Below are 18,266 nucleotides of genomic sequence, written 5' to 3' on the forward strand. Positions count from 1 at the left end.
CAATTTTTTTTTTTTTTAGCGCCTTAAGAATTGGGAAATCAGAGAACGGAAGAAAACCCGGGAGTATGAGAAGGAGGCCGAAAGAGAAGAAGAAAGAAGAAGAGAAATGGTAATTATTCTAGGTTGATAAGTGATTTTTCAAATAAAAAGCAGATCAAATTCTTTACCATTAACTAGAATTAGAAGTAACTTTATAATTAAAATGTATAAGCTCTCAGTATAGATAACTTAATTTTTACATATTTCAAATAATCTTCAGACAATTCCAGACCACCAAAATCTTTCTTACTCTTATTTTTCACATTTTTGCTACCTATAAACAAAATTACCTTTTGGCAATACCACTGAAGTGAATCTGTCATAGAGGAGGAATGTGTAAAATGATTAGTTATAGAACATTCTTTGATTAAGAATCTGCAACATTTTGAATTTGAAGAGGCATTGATACTGTTCTGTATTGGTGTAGTATATGTGGATGAAGGGAATCGTGCCATGAGAAGACCTGTTTTTTTCCCTCTTGATGTTTTTATTTAAATTCCAGTTAACATACAGTGTAAAGAAAGACCTCTGTTTTTATAAATCAAAATTATTATCTTCAGTATATAGTATTTATGAATTACTTTTTTCCTTATGCTCTGTTTCTTTTAAATACATGATAATCATAAAAATGAACCTTACATTTTGCATTCACGCTCTTTGATAAACGATAATAGTAAAGCAGTTCGCGTAGGCCGTTACTAAGTAGAATGACAAAAGATTTTATATAGTATTTGTTTTAGTGGCATGTTCCATGTGTTCTGTCTTTGCCAGAATTTCATGAAGGTTTCATTATCTCCAGTTAGGAGATTATTCTTCCAAAAACGTCACAGAACTTAGGAATTTTCAAATAGCTTTTGAACATGAAACATAGAGGGAGTATTTGTAAGTAACCAAAAGAGGGTGCATGCAGCAACTAGATAGATAGTATGGGTTTTCTGTGTAGTAGATCCATAATGCCAGAGAATGAACATAATTTCAGTTCTCCTGAATTGGTGCTCCCATTCTGGAATTTCTTTCTCATCGCTAGGTTAGAAAATAGGAAGAGAATAACATAGTGAGAAACAGTTAAAATAAGAAATGTTTGCCACGAACAACATGGTGGAATAGATTTGAAGTGATTCTGCTTCTTAACAAGCAAATCTGAAAACTGTCTTTCTAGAGAAAAATTTCCTATTATTCTTTGAGAGCTTTAAAAAAGTCCAGTTACAAAAGCAGTTACGTGCTCATTATATAAACATAAGCGAGTAACAAGTATATGATGTAAAAAGTAAAAGTTTCTACTCCTCAAGACTGGTAACTTATGTTTGTATTTTTAGTATGTGCCTCATGCACCATCCTGTATTTTAATTAGGTATTTGTAAATTTTGTCGTTTCTACTTGACAGCCTGTTTTCATTTATTTGACCCATTTTGTGTGTACATTATATCCCAGCCTTGGGCTTGTGCTGGGTACTGGGCACACAAGAGTAACTATTACTTCTAACTTTAGGTAGGTAGTTACTGTAGTGTGTGTGTGAGTGTTTAAGGTATGGTAAATGTGTGTTTACAGTATTTAGGGAGTACAGAAAGAACGACTAATTCTGTCTGGGGGTAGGAATTTGTGACGGATAGATGGTTAGGTTAGGGAGGTTTTTACAGAGAGGTAACATTTGAACTGGATGAAATTATTAAAATTTTACTTTAGTCAAAATAATGAACTTTTATTTAGAAGCCTAGCATTATCTGCTTTGTATGTAGATACAAAAGTTGTTGATATAATAGATGAGAATATAAATTCTAAGTAAATATTTATTTACTTATATTGTATAGCTTTATGTAATTGTTACCTGTAAGTGCTATTAAATATAATTATATTTGAAATTCCAAAAATAAGAGAAAGTTCTATACTTTAATGGTTTGTGCACTCAGAGTTAGATAGGTGTTACATTGATTGATTGATTGATTGATTGAGGGAAAGCGTGCACATGCACAAGTGGGGGAGTGACGGGGGTGAGGTGGGGAGAACCTTATGCAGACTCCATGTCCAGCACATAGCCCAATGTGGGGCTTGATCTTATGAACCTTGAGATCATAACCTGAGCCAAAGTTAAGAGTTGGACGCTTAACTGACTGAGCCACCCAGGCACCCCTAGATTTTTATGCGTGAACATGATTTGGATTTTCAATTCTACATTTTATAAAAACTGCTTTCTATAGCATAATACCCTACAAATGAAATGTAGAATTTTTTTTTTAATAGATTCTATAAAATAGCTTACAATTTTGTTTCTTCGTATGCTCAAGTTTCATTACCATATGTTGAAGATTATATTCAGGGAGTAAATACTATATGTGGCATACTGTATGTGCTTTTTGCAAGGATAAGTCCTTAATCTGACTTGTTTCAAGAGTAAAGGATAGAATATATCTAATGTTATTTAAATTAAATATATCAAGTACATGAGAATTATAATATTCAAGTGATATGGATGAGAAAAATCTATTTCCCAAGAAAGGAGGAGGGGCTAACAAATACGACCTTTTAAGGGGGTAACCTAACATTACCCACATGTTAATTTTGTACACTTTGTCTTCAATTTTCTCACAGGCAAAAGAAGCTAAACGACTAAAAGAATTCTTAGAAGATTATGACGATGATAGAGATGATCCCAAATATTACAGGTAAATAAGCCTTGCTTTATGAGCTCATCTTTCAGTATTAGCCTTATGTTCCCTACCAGAGCAGACAGGTTCACTCAGTGGGATAATAAAGAAAACCTGCATGTTCTACCTTGTAATCACCCCCATATTTGATATGTTGTTTTGGGGAGTACAGGGGAGAACTGTTGGAAAGAGATCAACAATTCTATCTTTTTGGGGGGGTGTCCATAATAGTATTAAAACCGCTTAATTTTTTTCATGCGTTTTAAAGAGGTCCAGTTTTTATAACAAGTTATAACTAGTTTTTGTTTTTTAAATTTTTTTAACATTCATTTTTGAGAGTGAGACAGAGCATGAGTGGGGGAGGGTCAGAGAGAGTGGGATACACAGAATCAGAAGCAGATTCCGAGATGTCTGTACAAAGCCCGAGGCGGGGCTCAAACACAGGGACCATGAGATCATGACCTGAGCTGAAGAAGTTGGACACTTAACCCACTGAACCACCCGGGCGCCCCAATAGCTAGTAATAACTATTTAAGGTGGTCTAAAAATTTTTGTCTTCAAGGATTTCAAGAATGTTACAAAGCCAACCAAACACCATCCCATCCGCTGCCCAATTGACGTATTTTTCTGAAGTGAGGGTTGTAAAGCCTACCTTTCCTCCTCCTGTAAAGTCATGTTCCCATGGCATTTCTAAACTACTCTTATTTTAGGGGCGCCTGGGTGGCTCAGTTTAGGGTCCGAATTCAGCTCGGGTCATGATCTCACCGTTCGTGGGTTCGAGCCCTGCATTGGGTTCTGTGCTGACAGCTCAGAGCCTGGAGCCTGCTTTGGGTTCTGTGTCTCCCCTGCTCTGTGCCCTCCCCCACTTGTGCTGTCTCTTTCAAAAGTAAACATTAAAAAATAATAATAAACTACTCTAATTTTAGTGCTGTGACAGTAGTGTAAATTTGTTTGCTTTGTTCCCCTTCCTCCATCCCAAACTATAATTTCCCTGAAACTATGGACAATATTGTGATTTTTTTTTTTTTTTAATCTCATGTACCTGACGTGATCCAGGCATGTAGGGAAGGCATTTAATGTGTAATTTTAATATACTCACTGCACATAATTAAAACATTGGAATTAACAATTTTTTTTTTTACATTTTATTTATTTTTGATAGAGACAGAGCACAAGTGGGGGAGGGGGGCAGAGAGAGACAGAGACACAGAATCCAAAGCAGGCTCTAGGCTCTGAGCTGTCAGCACAGATCCCAATGCGGGGCTTGAACTCACATACTGAGAGATCATGGCCTGAGCCCAAGTCGGACGCTTAACTAACTCAGCCACCCAGGTGCCCCTGGAATTAGCAACTTAAGTGCACACCAAGGATTTGACTTTTTAGAAAAGGGGAAAAAAGTCAGTAAATTATTGAATTGTAAAATCAGTATTACAGAATTTCAACATTCTGGGATATATAATAAACTGCTGGGTAGGGAGAATCTCTTGTTTTCTGTTGATTCTGCACTACTTCCTTCTAGGATGTTTTCCATTATGGAAAGAATTGATTTAAATTGAAGATAAAGAACGGGGCGACTGGGTGGCTCAGTCGGTTAAGCCTCTGACTTCAGCTCAGGTCATGATCTCATGGTTCGTGGGTTCGAGCCCTGCATCAGGCTCTATGCTGACTGCTCAGAGCCTGGAGCCTGCTTCGGATTCTGTGTCTTCCTCTGTCTCTGCCCCTCCCCCACTCACGCTTTGTCTCTTTCTCTTAAAAATAAACAAACATTAAAAAAAAGAACTATTCTTCATGGTATTACTACTCCTTGTATTAATTTTTCACAACTTGGCATCCAAAAGAACACAAGTTATGTGTCAGGGTTTCTCTCTGTAATAAGTACAAAATGAGAGCTTTCTTTCATCTGAAAACTGCTTTTCTACTTGTTTTAGATACTTATTTAAAATGACTTGAGGCATCTGAGTGGCTCAGTCAATTAAGTGCTGACTCTTGATCTCAGCTCCGGTCGTGATCACATGGTTCCTGAGATCGATCCCCGAGTAAGCACTGAGCCTGCTTGTGATTCTCTCTCTTCCTCACACACTGCCCTTTCTCTGCTCTTGCGCTCATGTTCTCTCCCTCTCAAGATAAACTTAAAAATGAACAAATAAATAAAATGACTTAAGAATGAGTCATGGTGGTAAATGAGAAGACAATGTTTCCTTATTAAACATTACCAGGTAGCACATTGTCTTGGGTGTTGGTGTTCTGCAGATAAAGAACAGTAACACATTTTTCATTCTTTTATCATATAGCTTTTAGTATTTAAAGAAGATACTTCTGGAGAAGATACTTCTGTTAGGTTTATTGGCTGATGTGAATGTTAAGGCCTGTTATGTTTTACTTTTGCAGAGGAAGCGCTCTTCAGAAAAGATTGCGTGATAGGGAAAAGGAAATGGAAGCAGATGAACGGGACAGGAAAAGAGAGAAGGAAGAGCTAGAGGAAATCAGGCAGCGCCTTCTGGCTGAAGGACACCCGGATCCAGACGCAGAGCTCCAGAGGGTGAGATAATATAACATTCACAACAGTATTCTTATAAGGGAGATGCAGCTTATGTTTCATGTATCTTGCTGGTTTTGGGGAGAATATTGTCTTTTTCTTTATTCTATCATACAAATCACCAGTGTTAGTTGATTTACAATTTTAATTCTAAACATCTTCCAGCTGTTTTCTTCCTTAATTTCTGTGAATATTACCTAAGTTAAAGGAATGTCATCTAAGAAAACATTTATAGAAATCTGTCCTTCCTGTAATGTGCGTTGACACTTCCTGACTTTTGTGGGTTGAGTTCCTTCTCTCATTGCCACCTGAAATCTTTTATTTCTTAAATAAATTGAAGATGTTTTCATGAACAACTTTTCACTTTAAAAGGAAAACAGGGGTGCCTGGGTGGCTCAGTCAGTTGAGCATCTGACTTTGGCTCAAGTCATGATATCACAATTTGCGAGTTCAAGCCCCATGTCGTGCTCTGTACTGACAGCTCACAGCCTGGACCCTGCTTTGGATTCTGTCTCCCTCTCTCTCTCTGCCCTTTCCCCACTCATGCTCCATCTCTTTCTCTCAAAAATAAGTAAACATTAAAAAGAGAAAAACATTTTAAAAAAGAGGAAATGACTTTGTTATAGGACATAGCATATCCCTTTCTTTTAAGAATAGAGTGTGTTGGGCACCTGGGTGGCTCCATCAGTTAAGCATCTGACTCTTGATTTCAGCTCAGGTCATGAGCCCAGGGTTGTCAGATCGAGCCCTGTGACCTGATCCGCACAGGGCGTGGAGCCTGTTTGAGATTTTCTTTCCCTCTACAGCTGGTGTTCTTTCTCTCTTTAAAAAAAAAAAAGAAGAACAGTGTGTCACTTTAGAAAAGTGCTTAGTTCTTAATATATTATGAAGCTAATAGTATTGTAAACTTTTTTTTAATGTTTATTTTGAGAGAGTGCATGAGCAGGGGGAGGGGCACATAGAGAGGAGAGCTAGAATCCCAATCAAGCTCTGTGGTATCAGCGTGGAGCCCACTCTAGGCTCGAACTCACAAACTGTGAGATCATGACCTGAGCCGAAATCAAGAGTCAGACGCTTAATCAACTGAACCACCCAGGCGCCATGATTTGTGGTTGCTTTTTAAATGTCATCACACTGGCATATATATATCCTACTCAGATAAGTTTTGTAAATGGGATTATAATTTACATGCTATTTTCTAATGTGCCTTTAAATAGAGTATAATCCACCAGAATTTTGCCAGTGTATAGCCTTTATGTCTTTTTTTTATACCTTGACCATCGTAGTGTATTGTTAGTCTTTTAAGTCCTTACTATTGTAACATTCAGATTAGGTGTGTTTTTATGTTTTGATTCTCTGTCAGTGAGTTTGAATGCCTTACATTGTTTAGTTGTCATTGTCCTACTTTGTGAGTTGATAGTTTTATGGCGTTGAGTCATGTCATGTACCAATTATTAATTGTTACATAGTTAAGGATCTTTTTGCCCTGTTTTTCTGTTTCATGCTTAGAGAAATTATTGATCTATTCACTCAAGTTTTTATAATGCTTTTAATGGTTATTTTGTGTGTGTGTGTGTGTGTGTGTGTGTGTGTGTGTGTGTGATCTTTCATGATTTCAGGGAGAGTGTTCATTTTGACATATAGGCTTTATTTTTATTTATTTATTAAAGTGTGGGTTGGGGAGGGGAAGAGAGTCTTAAGCAGGCTCAACTCCCAGCTTGGAGCCCGATGCAGGGCTTGATCTCATGACTGTGAGATCATGACCTGAGTTGAAAGCAAGAGTTGGACACTTAACCAACGGAGTGACCCAGGTGCTCTGTTAATAGGCTTTTAACTCCAAAAAATGTTCCCCATTTTTTTTTTTTTTATATGTTTAGATTTGAGAGAGGGAGGGCAGAGAGAGATGGAGATAGAATCTGAAGCAGGCTCCGGGCTCTGAGCTGTCAGCACAGAGCCCAACGTGGGGCCTGAACTCACGAGCCGTGAGATCATGACCTAAGCTGAAGTCAGATGCGGAACCAAATGAGCCACCCGGGCGCCACCCTCCCCATTTCTTTTCCTGTTCGTGAATACAAAAGTGACTACCGCCCTTAGCCATGACCTAGAAAGAACAAATAAAAAATCTTTTAAGATTTTATTTTTAATTGATCTTTACACCCACTGTGGGGCTCAAACTTACAACCCCAAGATCAAGAGTTGCATGCTATACCGACTGAGCCAGCCAGGTGCCATAGAACAAATGAGTTATGACCAAGCTAGGGTTTGAGTTCCCTCTTATGTATTATCTATACTGTTGTAAAATAAAACTTTGGGGGGTGCCTCGGTGGCTCAGTCAGTTGGGCGTCTGACTCTTGATTTTAGTTCAGGTCCTGATCTCATGGTTGGTGAACTTGAGCCCCGCGTCAGGCTCTGCACAGCGCATAGCCTGCTTGGGATTCTCTCTCCCTCTTTCTTTGCCTAACCCCTCCAGTTCTCTCCCTTTCTCTCTCCCTGTCTCTCAAAATAAATAAACATTTAAAAAAAAATGAAACTTTGAGCTATAATTTCTTTAACAAAAATATATAAACTTATCTTTTCATTTTGAATTAGCCACCTGTTATGTATTTACCTTTGTTTTATCTGAAGGGTATAAGTAACTGTATATATAAATGTTAAAAATGAAAAAACATTTTGCAGAGTACCTAACATACAGATTTATGAAGCTTTCTGATTATAGAAGCAAGCAGTGTTTCATTATTCCTAGTGAGAAAAAGATTTTTTTGAAAGATAATATAAAATAAAAAGCTGGTTGAGTATAGTTGTGATCTGTTAAAGTTAGTCACGTTATCTTTTGGTTTTAGATGGAACAAGAGGCTGAAAGGCGCAGACAACCACAAATAAAGCAAGAACCAGAATCAGAGGAAGAGGAAGAAGAAAAGCAAGAAAAAGAAGAAAAACGAGAGGAACCCATGGAAGAGGAAGAAGAGCCAGAGCAAAAGCCCTGTCTCAAACCAACTCTGAGGCCCATCAGTTCTGCCCCATCTGTTTCCTCTGCCAGTGGCAATGCCACTCCCAACACTCCTGGGGATGAGTCTCCTTGTGGTATTATTATTCCTCATGAAAATTCACCAGATCAACAACAACCTGAGGAACATAGGCCAAAAATAGGACTAAGTCTTAAACTGGGTACGTTAGCATTTTCTTCCTTCTTTCCTTTATTTTCCCCCCCTGTATACACTTAAATTTTGCCTTAAGGAAAAAACATAAGTAATGTGCTGCTTGGTAGGTAGATAGAAAAATACTCAAAAATGCTTTTCTAGCTCACGATTGTTTTCGTAGTTCTACTAGTGCTCCTATATCTGCAGCTGCCTCAAGTTCTGAGAAGAAGTGAAAAGTTAAATTTTCTAGCACTTGTGAGTAGTGAGTTATTTTTTACAGTTGGGATCTTTCTCTGAGATTTGTGAAAGTATATTATGCAATGCTCTTGAGGGATGGTGGGTTGTAAAATGAAATGAAAGTTGAAGAAGTCATCATGCTAATATAGAATTTTTACTATAGGTGCTTCCAATAGTCCTGGTCAACCTAACTCTGTGAAGAGAAAGAAACTCCCTGTAGATAGTGTCTTTAACAAATTTGAGGATGAAGACAGTGATGATGTACCCCGAAAACGGAAACTGGTTCCCTTGGATTATGGTGAAGATGATAAAAATGCTGCCAAAGGCACCGTAAACACTGAAGAAAAGCGCAAACACATCAAGAGCCTCATTGAGAAAATCCCTACAGCCAAACCTGAGCTCTTTGCTTATCCCCTGGATTGGTCTATTGTGGATTCTGTGAGTAGCAAATTGTATTTCATTTTTATTGGAAGTAGTTTTTGATCATAGCATACAAACTCAGTTGATTCTATTAATGCCAAATACCGATGATAATTTGGCTGGCATCTTGACCTGCCAAGGAATTTAGGTAGACGATTCAGGAAATTCTTGGTGGTACTTAAAGTCTTCATAAACTTTCAGAAGCAAGTAATTGTATCTTGATACCTACCTGTCTTAGTTCAACTTGTGAATGATAGCATGCTATATTTTAGTCTTATGAAAAATCACTAACATATTAGACTTTTTAGTAAATGTAATAAAAAGTTCTTTTAATTGAGTAACCATGCTTTATTTTGCAGATATTGATGGAACGACGGATTAGACCATGGATTAATAAGAAAATTATAGAATACATAGGTGAAGAGGAAGCTACATTAGTTGATTTTGTTTGTTCTAAGGTTAGTCTTTTACTCCCTCCATCCCCAACATTTGTGTTATCTTTGAAATATTAGACACTTTCAGGGTGCCTGGGTGGCTCAGTCAGTGGAGCATCTGACTTCAGCTCAGGTCATGATCTCACGGTTTGTGGGTTCAAGCCCTGCATTGGGCTCTGTGCTGACGGTTCGGAGCCTGGAGTCTGCTTCAGATTCTCTGTCTCCCTCTCTTTCTGCCCCTCCCCCACTCACGCTCTGTCTCTCTTTCTCAAAAATAAACAAACATTAAAAAATAAAATAAAATAAAATATTAGACACTTTTTAAAATAAAAAAGTCTTGCAAAATTAAGTCTATGGTAGTTTCAGGTAAGAGATTTCATGGCCTCCACCCTATCTCATACCCTTATGCCATATGCTTTCATTTCAGAGGGTCAAGGAGAACAGATTTGCTGACTGCTGCCACTTTTGCTCTCTTCTGCCCCCAAGAATGCCTTGCCACCACCTTCTTGTCTTAACAGTTAGAATGCTGCTGAAGTACAGTTGAGGAAGCTTTTTTTTTTTTTTTTTTAATGTTTATTTTTGAAGAGACAGCACGAGCAGGGAAGGGAAGGGGCAGAGAGAGAGGGAGGGAGACACAGAATCTGAAGCAAGCTCCAGGCTACAAGCTGTTAGCACAGAGCCCGATGTGGGGCTTGAACACCTGAAACATGAGATTATGACCTGAGCTGAAGTCAGATTGCATAACTGCCTGAGCCACCCAGGCACCCCAAGTTGGGGAGGTTTTTGTGGAGACAGCTGATAGGTTATCTCATCAGTTTGTCAGTCATCCATCCTTAGAAAGAGGAGCAAAATAGTTTCCTTCATAGAATGATAATGGTCCTTTTTATTGATTGATTTGCTGTGTGCCGAGCTGTGTTCTTTGCAGGTACTGTGTTAAGCATCTTAATGGGAGTTTATGTTCTTTAAGCCTCCCAACAACCTTAGGAAGTATAAATTACTATTGTTATCTCCATTTTATACATGAAGAAATTGAGGCTTAGGGGGAGATTGTATTTTGACCATGGTTACATAGTAAGAGCCAAGTCTGTATAACTTGTAGTTTTAATACTCTTAACCACCAACGTATACTACATCCTTCCGTTGTCTCCTGGAGGCAAAGCTTTACTATTGTTAATAAGCAGTTATTATAGTAGAAGCACTATATTTCTGTAAAGGAATAACCAATTACATTTCAAGGAGGTGCTTATTTTTCTACCACTACTGTTCTAGCAAACTTAGGCTGCCCTTTCCACTTGTAATTATTGTAGCACTGAAATTTGTACTCCAGATTTGAATTAGAACACATAGTATAATGATCGAGATCCCAAGTTCTGGTGGAAAACTTCCATTGAAGAGAGTGGGGTTCTGGGAATTAAGAAATTTATAGAAAGTTTCTTTAGTCACAAGGAATTCCCATATTAGTTTGAGGGCACTTTAAACATTTCTTGACTATATTGCTAATTTTGAATTCATTTTCAAAATGATGATTATTTGTTTCTTTTAGGTTATGGCTCATAGTTCACCTCAGAGCATTTTAGATGATGTTGCCATGGTAAGTCACATTTATTATTACTACTCTAATCAATATCTGTAAACAGACTAATCTTCTCTGTATTTGGTTAAATTTTTACCTTTGTTGGTTCCAGAATCTATCTTTTTAGAAGTCTGAATTAAAATGTGAATCTACATTAAAAGAAGTTAAAAAGTACTCACGTCAAGATGTCATTAGACAACATTAACAGTCTTCTCTCCCTCCCTTGCCTTTGTTGTTTGTATGTATCATAAATATAAATCCTGGATCTATCCATACCTTTAGAAAACATTAAGTGCTTACTGGGTCTGTTCTTAAAGAAGTAGCAGGGAGATAGGTATACTAATTCGGATACTATAATATACTTGTTATCATGGGGGTATGTAAAAAAAAGATGTGGGGACAGAGGAGATGGAGCAGTTAGGACAAGCATCACAGGAATTACCATCTAAACTGAGACTTGAAGGGGTGCTTGGGTGGCTTAGTTGTTTGGGTGTTCGACTTCGGTGTAGGTCACGATCTCACGATTCATGAGTTTGAGACCCGCATCAGGCTTGCTTCTGTCAGTGCAGGGCCCAGTTCGGATCCTCTGTACTGTGTCTCTCTGTCCACCCCCATTCCCCTCTTGTTCTCTCTCTCTCTCTCAGAAATAAATTTTAAAAACATTAAATAAATAAAATAAGCAGACTTGGAAAGACTTCTGTAACTTTTGTCACTTGGACAGGTAGTAGTTAAACTCAAGTCCGACTTACATGTAATTTGAATATTAGAATCAGGTCAGTAGTTGCATTTATTTCACATTGTGATTTTGTGAGAAAAGAAAGGAGGAGCAGAACTGATGGTGGAAGTGAGAATGGTTGAATGGACTGTGAAATCCAAGCTAGGAAGAGAAGGCAGTGACATCGGAATGAAGCTGGTGGTTGCATGAATGAAGGGCTGGTGGTTCCAGTGACACTGTGGGAAGAGCGGTTATAGTGAAAGAGTAGAATGTTTAAGAAAGAAGTGATGTATTCAGACAATCAGACAAGTGATCCAGACAATGGTGTGTTGCAAATATTGCCATGAGAGACAGTTTCTGGGGTCAAGCTGATGTCCTGGTTTAGACTATACGTGAATTTTCTGCCTGGGTCATACACATAGAAGTGGAAATTCCTGTGTGTTTGGACAGAGATTGAAGAGAAATATAGGAAGCAAAGCTAGAGTGTTCCATCTGTTGTGAGTGGAAGACTAGGTATTTGCTAGATGGCTGTTATCGGAGTGGGAGGTAGCGTAGTGAGAGCTCGTGAACCTCGGTCAGAATAATGTTTGCAAAAAGAAACAGGGAGGCCCCAGCAGCTTCCCCTCTCTGAGACTAAGGCTTCGAAAGTAAGGAACTTCCTGAGAAGGCTACAGGAATGTCAGGGTCTTTCAGGGACACACCAGGTTTACAGTTAAGGTGAATAGGTGAAAAAACTAATTAAAGAATTTGAGAGTAGTTAGTATAAAGAGTAATGGAGTCCAAAAGGCAGAGTGGGAAGGCAGGAGTAGAAAGATGAGTCGGGGAAGAAACACCAAGCATGTTCTTAGATGACAGGTCCCTGGAATAGCTCATATTTCTAGCTGCAGAGTTGTCAGGAAAGGGCGTAGGGGGTGCCTAACCAAAGGGAGTTCTCAGGTCGAGCTCCTTTGTGTCTGGGCACTATATGATGTCTAAAGCCAGGTAACATTAGTTTTCTGTTATCCAGCCAGCCTGATGGCAGCTGTTGTTTAGAATTTTTGATAAAGTATTTGTGAAAAGCTTGTTGACTTCATAATGCTGATCCTCAGATGAAAGGAGAAATGTGAATAGATCCCTCCTTGGGGATAGATAGAATCTGAATTTCCCTGACCTTCAGGCCTCTTCAAAAGGTTATCCTTGGGGTTGAGAGAGGGATTTTATAGTTGGGTCTGAGTTAAGGAATTAAAACAAACAATGTTCTAGGGGTGCCTGGCTGGCTCAGTCAGAAGAGCATGTGACTTTTGATCTCGGGGTTTGCAAGTTTGAGCCCCACATTGGGTGTAGAGATTATTTTAAAAACAAAAAAACTGTTGTAGTATTTGGCCTTGGCAGAGTTGCAATCTCTGTCAGAGAAGCTGTCGTGTCAGTGTCCATCCATTTTGATCTGTTGAAATATTTTGATATTTGGAGTATAATTAGGCGCTTTTTTTTTTTTTAAAGTTTATTTATTTTGAGAGATAGCGAGCATGAGCATGAGTTGGGGAGGGGTAGAAAGAGAGGAAGAGAGAGAATCCCAAGCAGGTTCTGCAGTGTCAGCATGGAGCCTGATGCAGGGCTCAAACCCATGAACTGTGAGATCATGACCCAAGTCAAAATCAAGATTTGGATGGTTAATCCCCTGAACCACCCAGCTACCCCCGGAGTATAATTAGACTCTTTACTGGTCAATTATTTATGTTGTTTTAATTTTCTGGCTCATTGTTGATCAGAGTAGGAAGCAGCTAATTGAGCTAGTTTTGTCAATTGGTTCTGCAAAAGCTCACCCTCTAAATATTTCCTGAATAAACGCAATTGAATTTTTTTTAGCTCAAGTAGTATTTTGTTCTTATTAAAAATCTGGCTTTTTCAAACTGTACCTTTCCTCATTATACATAAACTAATGAACTTTGATTGTATTTTGTACCTAGTTCTATATTATTTCTAAGGTATATTTTTCACATTGATTAGTGTTGGTGCACATTTCTCTTAAACTGTGGGACAAGTCTGGCTCATAGGAGTCTGACTAAGTTTTCTTCTTCTTATTTTTTTTAAGAATTGACTCTTTGGGGCACCTGGGTGGCTCAATTGGTTGGGTATTTGACTTTGGCTCAGATCATAATCTTGCATTTTGTCAGTTCGAGCCCCGTGTTGGGCTCTGTGCTGACAGTGTGGAGCCTGCTTGGGATTCTCTCTCTAGCCCCCTCTCTGCCCCTGTCCCACTCTCTCAAAACAAACAAACAAACAAAAGAACAGAAGTATTTTTAAAATAAATTTTTTTTGTATTTTAGGGTGGGATAGGGAAGAACAGAGAGAGAGAGAGAGAGAGAGAGAGAGAGAGAGAGAGAGAGAGAGAAAGAATCTTAAGCAAGCTCCACACTCAGTGCAGAGCCTGATGCAGGACTTGATCCCACAACCCTGGGCTCATGACCTGAGTCAAAATTAAGAGTCAGCTGTTAACTGACTTAGCCACCCGGGTGCCCCAGGAGTTCTTTAATTAATTGTCATCACTGAAAAATTTAAGGGAATTTTTAAAAATTTTGTGTGGGATTTTTTAAGGGAATTGACAAAGTATCGTGGTGTTAGTATTTGATAGGCCATGGAATTTTCCTGAATACACTGCCTTTTCTTGTGTGTGCAATTTAAAAAAAAATTTTTTTTTTTTTTAACATTTATGTATTTTTGAGAAACAGAGTGAGACAAAGCGTGAGTGGGTGAGGGGCAGAGAGAGGAGACACAGACTCTGAAGCAGGCTCCAGGCTCTGAGCAAGCGGTCAGCACAGAGCCTGATGTGGGCCTCAAACCCACAAACTGTGAGATCATGACCTGAATCGAAGTTGGTCGCTCAACCGACTCAGCCACCCGGGCACCCCTTGTGTGTGCAATTTATTTGTACTACTTAATACACTTCTCACACTAGACAGATTTCCTTCAAGTCATTTTAATGAAAGTAAATGTTTGTCAATGTATAAAAACCTTTAAAAAAAAAAAACTACAGTCACCAATGGGAGATGCTGATGATTGCTTTATATCTGTTACTGTCTTTTCAGTTTTTTCTTTTCCTTTTCCAGGTACTTGATGAAGAAGCAGAAGTTTTTATAGTCAAAATGTGGAGATTATTGATATATGAAACAGAAGCCAAGAAAATTGGTCTTGTGAAGTAAAACTTTTTACATTTAGAGTTCCGTTTCAGATTGCTTCTTCTTTCCCACCCTTCAGAGGACTTTGACTTTTTCTTTGTCTTCAAAGACATTTGTGAGATCTGTAATTTTTTTTTTCAATGTAGAAAATGTGAATTTTTTTGTCCTCTAATTTGTTGATGCCCTGTGTACTCCCTTGGTTGTAAAGACATCTGAATCCTACCTTGGTTCTCTTTATACTCACCAGGTACAAATTACTGGTATGTTTTATAAGCCGCAGCTACTGTACACAGCCTATCTGATATAATCTTGTTCTGCTGATTTATTTCTTGTAAATATTAAAATGACTCCCCAATTCTTTTGCAGAATTGCACTTAATGTTGAACTGTACTGTATAGGAACCTACATGAATGATTTTAATTGAAAGAATACCCACCATACCTATTACCTTTCCCACCCCTTGATCAAAAATGGCAAGCCCTCCTGAAGGCATGGAATTTAAAATTAGAGTGCTAAGATTAGCAGACAATCCATTCCTACTGTATCTCTGTATGAATGTGTTCGTGTGAATGTGTATAAATGTCTTACTTTTCCCTAATTTTCTTTGGAGGGCTCCCTTAAACATTTCCTTATTGAAGAGTAGAATTCTAAAGGAAACGTGGTATTATGCCAAGCCAAATGTCTGGGATAATTAGGTTATTAGTGTCCCAGAGCATGGTATTCTCTTGTGGCCAGCAACAGTTTGGTGAATGGAATGGGGCTTTCCTGTTGATAGCTGGCTGCTTCAGCCTGTCTTTTTTAAGGGAACGTGAATCATAATGGTTTTCCCCTTAATTTCATTGTTCAGAAATGAGGCAGATCCTTACATTCTGGAGAACGTTATTTGATGCATTTTTGCACTAATTGGTCCTTAGCTTTATTTTGGTGTATTCTTTTGTTTGAAAAAAACAAAACAAAACAAAACAAAAACCCCCTTAATCTGCAAAGCATAGATGAAAAAAATCATTTTTAAAAACAAAAGGTAAAATTAGGTAATTTTACAGACTAGGAAAATCTGGAAAAAAGACCAACAGGAATTGAGCATGGCAGTTTGCAAAGTTTACATCTTATTTTTAAGAGTGTAAAGTAAATCATTTATGGCAGTTACCACTAATTTTTTGTTTTCACTTTTGTAAAGGTTTATATCTTATGAGTGTATATGCACGCACACACCTCGTTTACCTCTGCTCACCAATGTTTAAAAAATATACTGATGGTGTTCTTAGAGACATATTATGGGGCTTTCTTTATTGTAGAACAGAATTTCACCAGGGAGCAAAATTACCTGAAAATGTAACAGGTTTTAAACAGTTCTTAACACAAATTAGGTGCAGTTATTCCCATGTCTGAGTATTTATTTAAAAGAAAGATAAAAATTGGGGGTAGTGGGGTTTGTTATAAAAGCATAACTGAGCTTGAGTTACTAGATTTTTTTTTTTACATCTTAAAAGGAATTTGAAACACTGTTCTTAACATTGAACCTTGAGGTGGTTCCATTATGTACATATTTCCAATATTAAAACTGTATATATTTGATCTTGGGGACCCATTCTTTCAGAGTCTTGTTAAATAAATGGCATCATGTTGTAATTGTACAGTGCATACTAGAAACAGAACTTGAAAATGTGGGCTGAATTTTTGATGTACTTGATTTTTATGAGTGTTAGTAACTGAAGGTCAGAGGGGCCATTTGCCTTATTTTGGATTAATCTATACATTTGTGGAGAATACAGTCTTTTAGTATTATCATTTTTAAGTTCTGGTTTCTCCAGGGAAAATTTCAGAAAGTTCATGCTCCTTGCCATCTACAAATTGATTAGCCTTTTCTCAGATTAATCCCTCCAGCTTTGTACCTTGTTCAAACAGTTTATCATTCCTCTCTATCTTACTGTGTTACTGCTTTTAGGGCATCATATTAGGTTGTGTTTATTTAGCCAGCATTAGCATGAAGATTTATTCAGATAGATTTAATTTCTTTTGCTTTTATCTTCTCCAGCTCTCTCACTGTATTTATCTTGAGGGTCCCTATCTGCAAGTCTTGGGGCACATACCATATACTGTTTCACATCTCCACTAAGATTTGTGTTGCGATCCCAAACTCATACATCACATTTCTGCAGTGGGACAGGAGTGATCACAGTCACTGGGTTAAAGATCATTTGTAATGGTTTCCTATCCACTCAAGACCAGGTTTGCCACCAAGCTTATAAGGTTTTCAGTTTCTTGTTTTTCAGATTTGCATATAAAGAATCGGACATGTATAAACTAGTGTATTCTAGTGTTTGGGAGAATACACGTAAGAACATTTCTAATAAATTACTTGAGCTTTCTGGGTTATCTTTACCGTTTGCCCATAGATTAATTTCAATTTGGAAATCTTTATAGTGCCCATTCATTCAAGTTGTTGTAAAATTACATGAAAATCTTGAGAATCATTCTTGACCTGGCAGAAAATAAATCATGCTTTTTCCTCATTTGATCCTATAAATAACATTAAATATGTACATTTGTTAATGGAGGAAAGATCAGTTGTTTGAAGTAGTTTTTCTCAAACTTTAATGTGTACCTAAATCAGCTAGGGCTCTTATTACAATGTAGACTCTGATTTAGTGGGGCTAGAGGGAGGCCTGAAAATTTGCATTTCTGACCAGCTTCTGGGTGATGCCAGTGTTAACTGATCTAGGGACTACATTTTGATTAGCAGTTTAAGGTATGTTCTCAGTACAGGTTTCCCGTGCTATTGAAGTTGAGCGTTCCTGTGAAACATTTGATGTTTGTTTATTTTTGAGAGAAAAAGAATGCAGGCATCCGCGTGAGCAGGCGGGGTAGGGGTGGGGAATAGAGGGAGAGAGAATCCCAAGTACAGAGTTCTACACAGAGCTCAATCCCAGGAACCATGAATCATGACCTGAGCCAACTGAGCCACCCAGGGGCACCCTTGTGAAACGTTATGAAAGCTGAAATGGCATAAAGTGAAGACACAATAACCATTAATTTATATGGAGAAATTATTTTGAGTATTTATTCCTGGCCCAAAGGTAACCTCTGTCACACTTATCTGATATCTTAGAATATGTCTTGCTAACAGACACACAAAATATATCCAGATCAATCAGGGACACAGTTCAAAGCTGTGGTGGCCCTATGCTGAGTGTGGTCCCCCAGGAAGGAACTTGGTGGCGCTTCTCTTGCTGCCTCTGTAAGGGCTCACTGTAAAACAAACGCAGATTGCTATTTTTGCTGTATGTTCCCTTTTCTCGTAAAAGTGAAAATCCTGTTCAGATTTCTTTTGGTTGGGACAAAAAAGGTGCTAATGTAGGTCTATGTAGGTCTTGCGTA

The 18,266-nt window shown here is 38.0% G+C and overlaps 1 protein-coding gene across 4 annotated transcripts in view; it reads left to right on the forward strand.

Moving 5' to 3' along the window:
- The window catches only part of RBM25 (RNA binding motif protein 25), a 59,547-nt gene extending 44,294 nt beyond the window's left edge, over positions 1-15,253 (forward strand). For 3 of the 4 annotated variants that reach the window (XM_023255809.2, XM_045060178.1, XM_003987804.6), the window contains 8 exons: positions 20-109; positions 2,626-2,699; positions 5,070-5,220; positions 8,058-8,382; positions 8,755-9,029; positions 9,371-9,469; positions 10,989-11,036; positions 14,820-15,253. In XM_023255809.2, the coding sequence (XP_023111577.1) occupies positions 20-109; positions 2,626-2,699; positions 5,070-5,220; positions 8,058-8,382; positions 8,755-9,029; positions 9,371-9,469; positions 10,989-11,036; positions 14,820-14,912 (1,155 nt within the window). In that variant the 3' untranslated portion in view covers positions 14,913-15,253. Of the gene's footprint in view, positions 1-19; positions 110-2,625; positions 2,700-5,069; positions 5,221-8,057; positions 8,383-8,535; positions 8,610-8,754; positions 9,030-9,370; positions 9,470-10,988; positions 11,037-14,819 lie in introns of those variants that run through there. The other variant, XM_023255810.2, reaches the window with a different exon arrangement.
- The last annotated feature ends 3,013 nt before the right edge of the window (positions 15,254-18,266 follow it).

Source organism: Felis catus, chromosome B3 (genome assembly GCF_018350175.1).
Source record: "Felis catus isolate Fca126 chromosome B3, F.catus_Fca126_mat1.0, whole genome shotgun sequence".
NCBI lineage: Eukaryota > Metazoa > Chordata > Mammalia > Carnivora > Felidae > Felis > Felis catus.